The sequence below is a fragment of the Bos mutus genome, chromosome 21, assembly GCF_027580195.1.
Source record: "Bos mutus isolate GX-2022 chromosome 21, NWIPB_WYAK_1.1, whole genome shotgun sequence".
In the NCBI taxonomy this organism is placed as follows: Eukaryota; Metazoa; Chordata; class Mammalia; order Artiodactyla; family Bovidae; genus Bos; species Bos mutus.
In genome coordinates this window covers 28,367,232-28,382,718 of record NC_091637.1, presented here as the reverse complement: position 1 = coordinate 28,382,718, position 15,487 = coordinate 28,367,232, and the positions used below count along the sequence as shown (strand labels likewise).

The window sequence follows — 15,487 nt, the reverse complement described above, 5'->3', positions numbered from 1 at the left end:
TGCTGCACTTGTGCCCCCAGAGCTGTGAGATGGCCCAGCTGTGCTGTTTCCAGCTGGGAATCTTGGGATCATTTGTTATGGTGCCAACAGGAGACTAACATACCTGTAACTGCCAGGCTCCAGCCACCCATCTGCAAATCCCTGAGAAAGAATTTCCCCTGTGGGGAGAGTCCAGAGCCTCTTACAAACAGTGTCTTTCCTTTGTCAGGGCTCAGCGAGGTCGACCATCACCCGGAGAGAGGGAGCCCGCGCGGGTCACACACATAGGAAGACTCATGGGGTGCTGGCAGAGACCAGCCTACTCCCCCTCTTCGACCCTGGAGAGGTCAGGGCACCGCGAGGAGGATGCACCCCCTGTGACTCCAGGATCCTCCTCCCAATGGGCTACTGACACACCCTTCCCAGGGCTGCTGGGGAAGCAACACCGGTGCCTGGCACATGCCTGTGCTCAGTCCAAACTGGCAGGAGGGAAATGGGGGTGTCTGGGCAGAAGACCGAGCTTCCAAGAGCAGGGCAGGCCTGGGGCTAGCTCTGCAGCCTCAGAGAAAAGGGTGTGAGCAGAGGAGCCTCCCCTGGCTGGCAGAAGGGGATAGTGGAGCCAGGGTGGGCTGCCCCTTCCTGAGACCCTCTGTGCTGCTGGGGCATGGCGTGGCCGGGGTAATGAGAGTGTGAAGGAGGGACAGGTGCCGTCTCAGCACCAGGCAGTCATTGCCGTCGGCACTCAGTGCACGAGAGCGACAGGGGCCCCAGCTATGCTTGCCGTCGGACGCCTGCCCGAACACAGACAAGGGCTGCCGAGCATCCAGCACAGGGCGCGCCCCTGGCTGGGTCTCTAAGGGACTCAGAGCAAACACCTTGCCTTGGATGAGTTGAAACAAAATCACCTGCCACCCGTGCTACCAGGGAAGGGCCCTGGACAGCAGCTGCCCACTGTTTTCTCCTCCGCCCTCTGCCCAGTGACACACAGTTACTGAACGTCAGGGCTCAGAGAATTCTTCATGAAGAGACGGAGGAATACAGGCATTCTGTAGCTAAGGTGTGTGTTCATGCATGTACACACACACACACACACACACATACACACACGCATGCACCGGCTATGTGACTCATTAAGCACACAAAGCTGCAAGCCCTGCTTGCACCATCCCTCTACTCCAGCCCAGGCCTCTGACAGGTCCTAAGTCCAAGCTCAAACCAGCTAGATATTTAAAGCAACAGGACACCATTCAGCATCTCAGCCCCATCCAGGGGTGCCTGTTCCAGCAGAAAGGAAAGTTAACAACTTAATGAGTACTTTCATGAGCTGGCCAAGGCCAATGCCAGGCTGGCAGCAGAAGGACCGTTGATCCTCCTGGTACTGCAGAGGACAGTGGGCAATGGGAAGCCTCAGGCTCCCACAAGAAAGTATAAAAATGTGCCTGCAAATAACATTTACAGATGTGGCCAGGCAGCAGGAGAAATGAAAAGAAGCCAGGGAGTTTTCAGGTTAAACCACGCCTGGCCAGCTCCAAGGTCTCATTTTTAGACATCTAAAAACCATCCTAAGGACTGTGCACTTCAATTCTGCATTGACTTCAACTTGAAACCCTCCCCTCCTACCTTTTTAAAGTATGAAAGCACCTGGGGAAGGAACAAGCATGAACTTTACCCATACACTAAATTAAAAGCTATTTCTAAAAGATAAACTACACTGATTTATGTTCGTTGAAGCCACTGCAGCAGACAAAACCACTCTCAACCTAAAGGGTGTAGAAAAGTCCTTTTGTGAGGAAGGGAACACCCAAGACTCTTGGATTTCTAAAATGTTTCAGCGTAGAGCCAAGACTTTCTCTCCTTCTGTTTTACACGTGGAAATTGAACGGGCCAGTTGGACCCCAAGCAATGTGACCGCAGAATTTAGAAAGCTAAAAAAAGACACTGTGGTGAGAATGCACCCCATTCTTACAGGGTATTTTTAGACCCCCCGAGCCAGAGAGGGTTTTAATTGATATTCTGTGCCAAAATTAGAAAGGCAGGGTCCGAGGGAGGCTGCCAAGGGCCTGGGGTTTACCTCCAGGCACAACCAGTTCCTTGATGGCGAGGCTGAATGAGGCTGAGTCCGAACTGCCCTAACGGCCTCCTGGCCGGGAACCCTGCCCTCCTCGAGCCCCGGGAGGACTCATGGGACCAGGAGCAGGAGCCGTTCCCCCTGGGAACCCCCTCTGGACTCATGGGACCATGACCAGGAGACCCCACTCCCCAGGGCCCCCTGAGGCCTCGTGGGACAAGAGCAGGAGTCACCGCTCCCTGGGGCCCCTGAGGACTCATGAGACCAGGGGCAGGAGCATCCCCCTCCCACCCCCGAGACCCTTCTCCGGACTCACAATTCTGCGCTCGTAGAAGGCCCCGCTGCTGTAGGTGGTGGCCAGGGTGGACGCACACTCCTCCAGGTACCAGGGCCTGTGGCCGTTCTCGGTTGTGCTGCTCACGGAGATGGTGTAGACGCTATTGGTGTAGCCATCGCAGGAGCAGTGGTCCCCCTCACGGCCGCCGTTCCCCGATGCCCAGACAAAAATGGAGCCCAGGCCTTGCCGGCCCTGGATGGGAGGGTGGGGACAGGTGTCAGCCCTCACTGGACGCCCCTGCTGGCTGGTCTCAGCCTGGCCCAGCACACCTCCCCCAGGAGGAAACTCAGAAGGATGCCACTTGGACCAGATGGGGGCCCCGAGTGTGTAGTTTCTGGGCTTCCTCTTGATGTTAACAGAGTCCTTGGCAAAACTCTGGACCCATCAGAATGACTGGACGGTACTGAGGAGTGCTCCCTGCTCTTCAGGGGAAGATGCAGGCCCTCCCGTGACCTGACCTGTCCTGTCCCAGGGCCATGCCAGTGCTTTCCTCTGTGGCAACCCATGGTCATAAACACCACACTGCACCCCACGTACGCTGACATGGGAGCTGATGGATGAGTCTAACTTTTCTGAATTGCAAGAGCTAGTCCTGGGAGGGAGGGGATGAAGGTTCTGCAAAACCAGCTGCAGATGCACCCTTCCTGGGGAGCAAGATCCTCGAAAAGCAGGTGGCCCAGGACCTATGGGTCAAGGGCCAGGTGCCAGAATGCCCAGGGCCATCCTAGGAGAGTGCCCCAGGGCCTCCACAGGGCCAACACTGAAGCGCTCAGACTGCCAGCTTGGCCAAGCTCCATCCTCACCCACAGGCCCAACCAGGCTCCTCCAGCCACAGACACCAGCTGAACAAGCACACCAGTGCCAGATGGAGCTGACCCGTTGGTCCAAAGGCAGGACCTGCTAGTGGGTGCAGTTGGCCTCAGAGGGTGGAGCCAACACCCGTCTCCAGATGGGCAGGCGCCCCAGGCTCCTCACCCCCTACCCCCTCATCCAAATATGCAGGAGGAAACCCAGGCTTTCCCCAACTACTGGCCAATTTAAAGGAAGCTTTCAAAGGAATCCTGCAACCCTGGTAGCTGTTTGAAGCCCTGCTTCTGATGGGATGCAGACACATGACCCTGGCACCCAAGGCCACCTGGGTTAAGGTACCCACCTTCCCCGGAGGCGCCAGGACACCCCACATGTGGACCAAGTGGACCCCAAGGCCCGCCCTCTTGTGCCGGTTTGTCTTCACTCCAACATTCCCGCCAGCTCTAACCTGGGGCTTGAAAGACAGCCCAGCCCCCCGCACAAAGCTGCCTCATCCACTCTTGTTCACACATCTCTGGGGAGTCCTGTCCCAGTGGCCAGCACAAAGGGCAGTTGCTAGAAGGACTGAGGACACGGGTTTGTCTGTGCAAGTAACACACACAAAGGTCATACAAAGCAGTAAGAATCCGAATGAAATTCAATCAGAGCCTGTCTCTGATTCTCTCATGCGAATCATCTCTGGACACCTTCACCTTCAGTCCTCACCACACTGCAGGTTACTGATCAAAGGCAGTGGGAGCTACATTCCTACTCCTGCTTTGTAGAGTGCTGCTTACATTTGTAAGCACCCACACTACTCACACCGCCCACACTCATGAGTGCCCACAGTGCCCACACTCATGACCACCCATACTCGTGAGTGCCCACACCACTCACATGGCCTGCACTCATGAGCGCCCATGCTGTTCACACCACTCACACTTGTGAGCGCCCATTCCACTCACACAGCTCACACTCGTGAGTGTCCACACCGCTCACACTCATGAGCGCCCACACTACTCACATGGCCCACACTGCTCACACTACCTACACAGCTCACATGTGAGAGGACAATGCCTGGGTCTCACTACGTTGCAGGTATGTGCTTGGCTGGTCCAGGTAAGCCCGAGTCTGTGTTTCTAATGAGCTCCCCAGTGATGCTGGCGAACAACAGAGGCCTAAATACCAAAAACTTGCCTCTCCTCACCCTGTACTTTGCAGGGACCCCTGACCCCTGAGTTCTCACAGGCGTCAGAGCATCCAGAGCCTCTCTCCCTTCTGAGAACAGTCTCCTGGAAAAGAGCATGGGAACGGGGCAGAGGAAACACCCAGGGCGGAGGTGTAAGGAACGTCCAAGCTGTCTCTGAGGACTGTGTGTTCACATTCCACATCTTCTGTTCACCTGGAAGCCACGGGGTGGAGGCTCTAGGGCAGTGGTCCCCAACATTTTTGGCACTAGGGACAAGTTTTGTGGAAGATGATTTTTCCAGAGATTGGGGTGGGGGTGGTTTTGGTATGGTTCAAGCACCTTACACTTATTGTGCACTTTATTTCTATTATCATTACATCAGCTCCACCTCAGATCATCAGGCATCAGATCCTGGAGATGGGGACCCTGCTCTAGGGTGAGGACGTGTCAACCCCAGCCGTGAACTTGCACTTCTGTTCAGGAAGACACCACCTCCGCTCCTCAGAATGTGTTTCGGCATCTTGCCAGGGAAGCAGATGGCTCGTCTGTGGGTGTGGAATGCTAGTGAATGCTAGGCACTGGACCCAGCCAGTGCCTTCAGCCACAGTGTGGTAGACTCTCCCATTCTGGGTGACCAGCCACATGAGGACCAATATCCAACACCTCTTTATGCTAAAGTACAGCATCTGATGGTGCCTACCAGAACCTGCACCATCTACCAAAGATGCAGTCGGGTTTTACAGGGGAGGCTGCAGGTGACAAGTGGGGCATCAAGGAGGAAAACAGACGGAAGAATGTGGTTTGGTTTGAGACCATCAAATTTCTAGGAGGATTTTCAGTGACAGCTTCTGACAGTTGCAATTTAAGGTTCCTATGTGACATATTTTATTCAGAAAGACTAAAAAAAAAACAATGCAGTGACCTCAGTATCTCAGGAAACTGACACGAGTGGCAGGAACCACGCGGTCCCTCTGCAGCTTCTGCACTCCTGATGGCTGAATGAGGCCAGCGTGGCTCAGAACTCAGCATGCGGAGCCCTCACAGCCCCGACACTCCACTCTCTACAGCTCACCTATACACCCGAGAGAGGTCAGGCCCAGACAACCAGCCTGTCTCCTGGAAACAGCTCGTCCTCAGCTCTCAGAATCTTTAGAAATCATCTCATAGAAATGGCCGACACTCAGGATTCACATCTCTCAAAAAGCATCTTCAGGGACGACCCTGGAGGTCCTGTGGCTCTGACTCCGCGCTCCCAATGTAGGGGGCCCGGGTTCGACCCCTGGTTGGGGAACTACATCCTACATGCTACAGCTAAGAGCTCACACCTGCAACTAAACTGCCCATGTGCCACAACTTAGCCCTGGTGTGACCAAGTATGTGAATAAAGAAAATATCTTTAAAAAGCAGCATCTTCCATTCAATAAAAGTGGTCTCTAACTTACACCTAATTTTAGGAGGTTCCCCTTGGTGTCAAGAGTGAGAGCCACATGACCCAGCACACGAGGGATGCTGGAAATTGGGGCAATGAGATCTGTGCATCTGGCAGCGGCTAACGTGCCCGCGCCTGACCTCCCAGCACCCCGTGAGCTCGGCCACTCGCCGAGCTGACTGAAGAGCCTGCACATCTCCTCAGGATCATGAGGATAGAGGAAGACGTCTGTGTCCTTTGTGTAGCTATGGACATGCTGATGTCTACCTGTTCCCCTCTTCTTTTGTCTCATGAGTGTCAGGGTAAGCACAGAGCTGTGAGGGACGTGAGAACGGAGCCCCACTCTGGTCACTCACTTGTCAGACATTCAAGCCCTGAGTGGCCGGGGAGGAGAGAGGGCAGAATAAGAAGCCTCACACTTGTGTACAGTATCACGTGGCCCGGAGCCACCAGACCATGGGGTCTGGGGCTGGGGGTGTTTCAGGAGACAAACACCCCAGCCCCATAGAAGGGAATTAATAGATAGAAAGTGACCAAACTCAGCACATCCAGAAAAGTGACCAGATTGTATTATTCAGACAAAGGAAATCATCAACAAGGGCCTGTGGAGGGGGGCGGGGTGGGGTGCAGAGGGTGGAAAGCCTTGCTTTCAGGACAACCACTGGTACCATCTGACTTGTTAACTATGTATTGACCACACTTTAGTCATGGTGCACAGTTTATGATAAAATAATAACTTTAATAATATGGTAAAAGTATATAAATAATAAGATGTGGTTGACCCAGCCCCACTGTCCTATCTCCCACAGGAGAAGTCAGAGGCATAAACCCTGCCTCGGGAGGCCTAGACTTCCAGCTCTAACCTCGCCGGCATTGCCTGGCCACCCAGGGCCACCGGGACACTGACCACAGGCCAGTGTCTACTCCAGGAAGCTGTCCTCGCCCAGAAATCCACTGTGCCCCCTCCTTGTGAGACCTAGGACCCTCTGCCCCAGCTTTCCTAACTCACAAGGACCCAGAACTGACAACCATGGAGTGACTGGGGTGTCCTCCTCTGCCCCCCTTGGCTGATGGGTTGAAGGCCCATGCTCAGGTGTTTGCTCTGACAGCCCCTGGTGGGCTCCACCCAAGATGTCCTAAATGTCTGGGTGGCACACTGGCGGGGAGGGAGCACCATGGAGACCTGATGCCTTGGGGTTGCCAGGTGAGCACACAGCCTGTGATGGACGCACAGAGCTCCAGGATGGGGGTCCTGTGGGCAGGTGGGCTGAGTCCCAGACACCCTTCCACCTGCAGAGCCCCATTAACAGGCCAGGCGGTCAGTCTAGGACCCCCACCACCCAGCTGCACACCCCAAGATGGGGGCTGTCAGGCTGCGAGGCAGAGTCCTGGGGCTGGCAGGTAAGCTGCAGGCACCTTGGGAGCAGCAACTCTGTAATGAAATGACGTCCCTCTGCTCTGGTTTCGTGGGTAGCTGCTACCCTGAGCCCCCACTTGACTTCTCCCTCACTCTAGCCCTGGTCCCACCTCATCCTGTGTCGGGGCTCTCCCTGAGTCACTCCGACTGTGTGTGTGATCCTCAAATTTATTTATATATTTATTTAACTGGGGGGAGCGGTATGTAGGGTCTTGCTTCCCTGATCAGGGACAGAACCCCTGCCCTCACACTGCAAGTGTGAAGTCTTAACCACTGGACCTCCGGTGACGTCCCTCAAATTTATTCACTTCTACCTACATGACAAGATTTCTCCTTACTTCTATGTTGGTTACTTAATATGACAGACTGCAAACCAGCATGAAGCTGATCCCTTACTCGTCTCTTAAAGGGTGAGAAGTAGAGCCCTTCAATGCACAGAGAAGATCGTCTTGGGTTTGTAGAATTGCTTTTAATATTATGTTTTTGGCTTCTTTATTCTTTCTGGTTTTTAATTGTTGAGAGCCCTCACTTTGCCCCTCACCCTGCCCTCCCACCGCGGCTCTGGGTCACCACACCTTTCTGATGCCGTGCTCGAAGGCCTGTCTGGCCAGCCGGCCAGGCCCGTCCACCGTCTTGCCATCATCGTCCGGCCCCCAGCTGGCGCTGTAGATGTCGATGTAATTGGGTCTGGTGCCCAGAGACTTGGCCTCCACCACATCGGTCACATCTCCATCCAGCATTCGGATGCCTGAAAGCACAGGCGGATGTGAGAGCTGTGTGGATGCTGGCCCCTCGTGGGCAGGGTTCCCATGTACAACATCGGGCCCCACCCTCAGCTGGGACCCCAGCCACTAGCAACTCCCGCCCTGACAGCCTGGAAACCCTGCTTGAACACAATGTCAGAGAAATTCACAGCAGAACAAGAGGGACTCAGACCTGAGCACCATCACAGGTTCAATGATGGCGCCCACAGCCACGTGGGCCCTGGCTAAGGCCTGAGGGAAGGCTGAGGTCACCAGATGTCCGGCTCCTTGTGGCTGGATGGCCTCAAGAGTGAGCAGACACCAACGCAAACTGCTTTACCTGCTGGCTCCACCTGCTCCCCACTCCTTCACCCTCCATGGACCACAGGCTTGTGTTCCCAGGCTCAGGGTTGACCCCCTAACCCCATGCCAGCATATCTGGAGGCAGGACTTTCAGGAGGTTCAGATGCGGTCATGAGGGGCCAGGACAGGACTAGCAGACTCAGGAGAACTGACGGTGAGAGCGTGCCTCTCATCTTCTCTGCCACGTGAGAACATGGATGGCGGTCATCTGCCAGCTGCCACGCTATGGGGCCCTCACGAGAAAGCAGTGGGCTGGCACCTTGAACTTGGGTTTCAGCCCTCCAGAGCTGTGAGCCACAAGGGCCTGTGGTCTGGGCCGCCTGGTCTGTGAGATTTTGTCATGGCTGCCTGAGCGGTTTGGACCCTCAGGTGTCTGGTAGCAAGATGCAGAGCTGCCACCATTGTTCAAGCCTGGATGTGACGGCACAGGACGGGGGGTGGGGGCGGGGTGGACACCTTGTCACCAGCTCCGGAGAGGAGGCCTGGGGAGGAGGCCCCTCACCCATGGAAGGTAGGGGGAACATGGTGCAGGCCACCAGGGAGACCCTGCCCAACCACCTGTTGTAACCAGTTAGTGACCACAGGGCTACCTCATCTCCCTAAGCTTCTGACGTCTGCAATGCGCAGTGATGAAAGCTGTCAAATCTGCTGAGGCGCCAAAACATCTAAAAAGATGGTTCATATAACGTGCCTGGCACATGGTAAGTGGCCACTGTGTCAGCAGCTAGTTCTGACCCTATCAGTAAAAACCGGGGCAGTAGACCTACCTCCAGGGGCTGTTAACAATAACTACTTTTTACCTTTATTTTTAAAACATTTACTATTTGACACATGAAGGATTGCCTGGTACACACGTTACAAGCCTATTAAATAAAGCCTGGTACACATGTTAGTTACAAAGCCTACTAAATAAATAACAGACACACATGAACCTCCATCTTGGGAAAATATGAACTTGAACACTTGAGGCCTTGACCCAGGCCTTGACCCAGAAATGTGCATTAGTTTATCCACTGCCTTAACAGTGGGCGCTTTAATATGAGTGGAAGCAGGCTTAAATAACACAGCGTGCACTGGGAATTCATCCTTTGTCAGTTACTTATGTTATAAATACCTTCTCCCAGTTAGTGCCTTGTCTGCTCACTTTGTTTACGATGTCTTTTGATAAATAGAGGTTCTCGGTTTGAATAGAGTAAGAGCCGAATCTTCTTTGGGCTTGTCAGCATCTGTGGAGGATGGACCCTCCGTGCTGTACTTTCTCCTTTCTGATTTCTGGGGGTTGACAGCAGTCAGCATGGCCCCTAAAACCATGCCTCCCGGTCTCCGGTCTGTGTGTCCAGGGCCCGTGTCTCCATGGCTGTGTCACAGATGGGACCTTGGGGCTCTTGGAGCCATGAACACTGAGGAGGGGCCACAACCAGTATAGGATGCTGGCTGCTTCGTGGGGCAAAGATGCAGCCCCGGGGCAAGATGAAGCGCAGAGTGCTTCAGGGGGAAGAGAGCAGGGGCTCGACAGTCCAGGGGTGGAATCACATCCCAGCTGCATCTGGCCTTGGGCCAGGGTCTCACACTCTCTGAGCCCATATTTTCCACAAAACCTGCTGGGGCAGTCGGGAGGATAATATAACATTGGGGCCCTGATGCCCTCTTCTTTCTGAAAAAAAGCAGCTGCTTTCTTCATGTCCTTATCTTTAGCAATGGATTCTCCTGGCAAGAGACCCCGCTGACCATACACACAGCCAAAACCAAACCAGTTCTGCCATCTAGGTGGTGACAGTAGCCTGCCACCCTCAGGCCTCTCCAGGCCAGGGATGGGTGGTGGAATGCCAATGTCTGAACAGGAACAAGATGCCAGGAGACATCCCCCAAGTATATAAAAACAGAAGACCGGAATGCTTCCCGACACCTCTCACATGCCTCCTCCAACCTGGAAGAAGAGTGACTGATGTGTGAGGAAGAAAGCATGACATACTGAGATTTTAATTAAGCATCTGTTTTCCCAACACTGACAAGCTGCCAACAAGGAAAAGGTAAATATTTCCAGTGGAGACCTGCTGTTCCGGTATTAGCATTAAATGCTAATGGCTCTCTGGAAATGCCCAACTGAAGAAAACAGTCATCATTTCTTTAATGAAAAAAAAACTCATAAACTGTCAGGTACAAAAATAATGTGGACAAACCATCTGGATTTGGTTTGTCCTGGTTGTTGGTGTGCCCACACCTGGGCAGCAGGCTGGGTCCAGGGCTCCCGGAAACGGGACACACGGGGCTGACCCGTCCACTCTGAGGGCCCATTTAGCGAATGAGGTGGGAGAAGTGTGACGAGGAGGATGGGGAGGGGGCTTTGCAGGGCCTGCTGGGCAGCTCAGCCCCTGGCAGAGTCACATCCGGGAAGATTGCACAGCTGGGCTTGCCGCAGTCACCTTTCCACAGACTGACCTGCACCCACAGCAGCCTCACTGTCCTGAAGAACCCGACGAAAGCACTGATTTTATAAGTTTCCTGAGGAAGTTAAAAAAACCACCACAATTTTCTCATAGTGACCCATCCTTCCTCCCTTCCCCTGCTCCTAATTTACAAAAGGGAATGACAACCCACTCCAGTACTCTTGCCTGGAGAATCCCATGGACAGAGGAGCCTGGTGGGCTACACAGAGTCGGACTCAAATGAAGCAACTGAGCACACAGCACATGCAAATCACAGGCTTGTGTGTGATGGGCAAACCCACCCAGGGCCACTGCATCGCCCCTACAAGTGCCCTGCATCCATCCACTTTCACAGGCCAGTGGGAGGCAGGCGGTGCTGGACTTGCAGACAGGGTCTTAAAGGAGTAATTAAGCTGAAGTGAGGTCACATGGGTGTACCCCCCATCCGACAGGCCTGGTGTCCTTCTAAGAGGAAATTCCAATACAGACAACACAGACCAAGGGATGACCACAGGGAGACAGAGATGAGCAGCTATCTGCTGGTCTAGAGAGAGGCCTTGGAAGAAACCAGGCCTGCCGACACCTTCACCTTGGACGTTCAGCCTCTAGAGCCGAGAGAAAATGTTTCTGTTGGTGAGCCAAGGAAAAGACAATTGGAAGAACACCCCCTGCCCTCCTCCCTCTCCCCAACAGGAAGTCAGCCATCAGGCCGTCTGGAGGAGGGAAGGGGAGCCTGACGTGGGCCCACTCCTGTCTATTGAGAGGTAATGTGTTTTGCCTTCAGCAAATGAATGGCAACGCAAGAGCAATGAACAGCGGCAAGTAAAATTAGATTGTGGCTTCCTGAGTGTGACAAATGGGCCTCCCCAACAAATTTTGTTCATTAATCCTGAGTTTATTTTAGCAATTTCCACAGAGAATTGATTTCATCTTTCTCTCTTTTTCCACTAAAACTACAGTATATTCTGTCCTACCAACAGCCATTCTGGACTGAGGGAGGTTGCAACAGTTGTTTAGAAATGCTGCAAACCTGAAAGGCTTCTGCTCTCATTATGGCCCAAGACAAATAAGATTCTCAGATATGTAAACATGCCTGCACTGAACAGCCTCCTTCTAAGACCTGGGGCGTGTCTGCGGGACTGGGAGGCACATGTTAACTTGCCACAGGGTTACAGGAAGTGTCCAGACACCACAGCTGACCACCACACCAGGTCTCCCTGGGCTCCTGTTCAGTCCGATATCCCTCATGGTGGAAATGAGGCAGGAGCCAGTGGTGTCCAGTAAACTCTTGGGGTCCTGCACCGTCTTGGGCCCCTGAGAGGAGGCCTCTCCCAGTAGGTCTTGCATGAACCCTGTCTCTTATTTTCTGTATTCTGATGCTTCAGGCCTTGCTGACCCTGCAGGGACTGAACCCCCACACTCCCAGGCTGGCCAGTTCTTGGAGATGGTACAGGAGGCCCCCAGGATGTCTTCCTTCGGCAAACCAGACAATCCAGAGTCCACCCCACAAGCATGTCTTTCATTGGGAGTGGGGGTCTTACCTTCAGGTTACTCTCCACCTGCCCCAGTCACCCCAGGGCCAGGAACCGGACCACCAGGGGCAGCCCCTAAGCCCCAAGCCCTGAAATAATTCAAACTAGTCCATCTTAAGCCTGCTCACCCCTCCTCACTTGTCTTTTATGCAGAAACCACAATAAGGGCTGCAGATCACTGCTTCCCTCTGCCTCCAGAGAGACCCTGGAGCCTGCCATGTGTCCCCCATGGCAGCATGACCCATCCTCTTGGGAACTGTGAGTGACAGACTCTGCTCAGGGCCCACTGTCTCCTGACCTGTGGGCCTGTCATATCTGAATAATAATGAAAACTCTATTTCAAAACAGGTCACTCTTTCATAATGAGGTTCTGCTGATTTGTCAGAGAACAGTAAAAAGTGGAAGAACCTCAGCAGTGCGCTGGAGATTTGAAATCCTGACTGAGTTTCATGGTTTCTGCACCAGGGAGCAGGGTCCAGAGAGCAAAGTAGTTCAATGAGGGCTGGCAGGATGGGACAGGGGACAGCAGGCAGGACAGGGACTTAGCCCCATAGGCAGGGATGTGAGGAGCCCTGAAGGATGTATGTCCTATGACAGGATGCCCTGAGCAGGCCTCTGATGAAGACCAGACGGCAGTGGCAAGAAGACAGTCACACCACCCAGCAAGAAGGCCATTGGCTTGTCACGCAGCTCGGACAGGCTCTGTGTTCTCTCCCTGCCTATCTTTCTCACAAGCCCTCAGGAGTGGAACTGCTTCCACTCAGTGTCTGTGCGGACAACCTCAGAATCGCACATGCAGCCTAGAATCGGCTCACCTGTCATCTGGGGAGGATGGTGGCCATACCTGCCCATCTCCTCCTTCCTAAGGCTCCTCTCAGCCTCGGAGTACCATACCCAGCAGGTGGGGGCCTTTGATGAGAATGTGGGGGCTGTGCTACCCACAGTCATTAAATCCCCCCAAACCTCCCAATGGATTTTAAATTTTCCTGCAGTTAAAAACACACTTGGAGCCTTTGAAGATTAATCTGCAGCTTAAATTGTACTCTTAAAATACTCGTAAGCCTAAACAGCTTAATGGAAATGCTAATGCGACTGAGTTCTGTGAGTCTGAATTAACATAATGAACTAATTTATGGGCAAGGATTAATTTAGCTGTTATGTACTTAGCATTCTCCTGTTTATGAAAGGAAAAGCATGATTCAGTTCCCCCATCAAAACAGGGAACAAAAACACCAGCAGGAATGTGGCTGCTGCTGCTGCACTTGAACTTCCCAGAAACAGTCAACAGGCTGAAAAGGCTCCTGCCCTTTGTCCTTCACCAGGCCTGAGCAGGACACCTTTCAGTTCCAGGGCACCGCCTGCCCCCCAGCAGCCTGGGGATCTGTCCCTCGGGCTGGTGGGCTTTGCTGAGCTGGAGCTGGAGCTGAGCTCCAGGGGCAGGCTGTGCTTCAGGTGACCCCATCCTGCCTCAGGGAAGTGTCTGAGTCCTGCTAAGCATCAGCTCAGGGGAGCAACTCACCAAAAGCCAGATGCCCCCTAAAGTTACGATGGACGTGAGTCTGAGTGAACTCCTGGAGTTGGTGATGGACAGGGAGGCCTGGCGTGCTGGGATTCATGGGGTCGCAAAGAGTCGGACACAACTGAGTGACTGAACTGAACTGAAAGTAAAAAAGGCAAGGGCTTCATCACGCACCCTACAGGTGACCTCACCCAGCAAGTTCTCCTTAGGCCAGGGTGGGGTGGGCATCCTACAGGACATTGGGAGGGGCCCTGAGGCCGGAGGACCCAATGCAGTGGCCTGGCTCACCCTCCATGTCTGGAGGGGCTCTCAAGGAACCAGCCAGGAGGGCTCTGTCCGGAACTCACCTGGCAGGTGAGACACTGATTACGATGAGCTGAAGGCTGGTGGGCGCAAGTCTGAGCCCACCCACCACCACTGCCAACCAGAAGCAGACAGGGACAGAGTGATGGGGAACACTGAGCACAGGGCTAAAATTTAAAAAAAAAAAAAAAAAGGTTAAGACAGTGAGAGAATAAAGACAGCGAGGAGAAAGGGGCGTGGCGGGCTCGCCATCCTCTCTCTGTGACTTCCCAGGTTGACCGAGTTATCCCAGGAAGGATGGACAGCGCGGCTCAGAACATATGAGGCTGGAAGAGAGAAGCAAGGCCCAGTTACCTTTGGAAGAAATGTGAATGCAGCCAAGGAGAAGGATTCACATGCCCACTGTGGACCACGGACCCTTTCTATCTGCTCTGCGCCGCCTCACGGGCATGGTGGCAACAGTCCTCACCGGTCACCACTGCAGCACCAGAAGCCACAGCTGCAAAGGGCCGACCTTGGCTTAACACCAGGGGCCTGAGCTCACATGTCGGCTCTGCCAGCAGCAGTGGTGTGGACCCAGACGTAGCAGGCAAGCCTCCTCTCTGACTGTCAGTCTCGCCTGGTGTGAAGCAACTGTACTAACACCCAGCTCCAAGCGTCATTCTGAGGACCAGATGCACAGATGACTATGTGTGTTGGTGCAGCATCTGGTAACTAATGGCAACCAGTGACAGCACTGAGCGCCATCACAATAAAAATACCGATTGGCCTGATGACGAAGGGAAATCGAGCCCCTGGTCCACCTCTACTCAGGGCCCTAGAAATAACAGAAGCAAGAAAAGAAACGAATAAAACAGTAACAGCCCTGGAAAACAAGGGACAGGAAGAGGAGGTGGGGTGGGAGGCTGCGGCGGGGGGTGTAGTGGCAGTGGTGGTGGTGAGGGGATAGGGTGAAGCGGGATGGGCGAGGGGGTGGGGTGGTTAGGGTTAGGTCCTGCCATGTCAGAGGGTTAGGGTTGGGGTTAGGGTTAGGTGGGTGGGATAGCCACCTCCCCTCTGGGCTGCCAGTGGGCAGCAGCAGGCTTCATTCAGAGTCTGACACCAAGGACGAGGGCACCAAGGCTGGACGGGGAGAACAAAGTGGGCAATTCGGGGGGCCAGTACCACCTTGCCAGACTCCAGCATCTTCTCTCAATAGTCAACAGAACAGCCAGACAGAAAGTTGGCAAGGATGTGGAAGAACTCATCACTACTAACAATCAATAGGGTCTCACTTCTAGAACATTCTACTCAACAAGAGAATACACATCCTTGTCAAGTGTGTGCATAAGACTATCAAGATAGATTCACCCCTGACCTCAATGAATCTAGGAGAACTGAACTCCTATCCAAG

At 53.8% G+C, this 15,487-nt stretch overlaps 1 protein-coding gene across 2 annotated transcripts in view; it reads right to left on the bottom strand.

The window, feature by feature from the left end:
* Positions 1–15,487, bottom strand: part of PCSK6 (proprotein convertase subtilisin/kexin type 6) — a 169,790-nt gene that overhangs the window by 57,319 nt on the left and 96,984 nt on the right. For both annotated transcript variants that reach the window (XM_070358493.1, XM_070358492.1), the window contains exons 7-8: positions 7,784–7,956; positions 2,364–2,576 (exon numbers count right to left, since the gene is read on the bottom strand). In XM_070358493.1, coding sequence (XP_070214594.1) covers positions 2,364–2,576; positions 7,784–7,956 — 386 coding nt within the window. The remainder of the gene's footprint in view (positions 1–2,363; positions 2,577–7,783; positions 7,957–15,487) is intronic.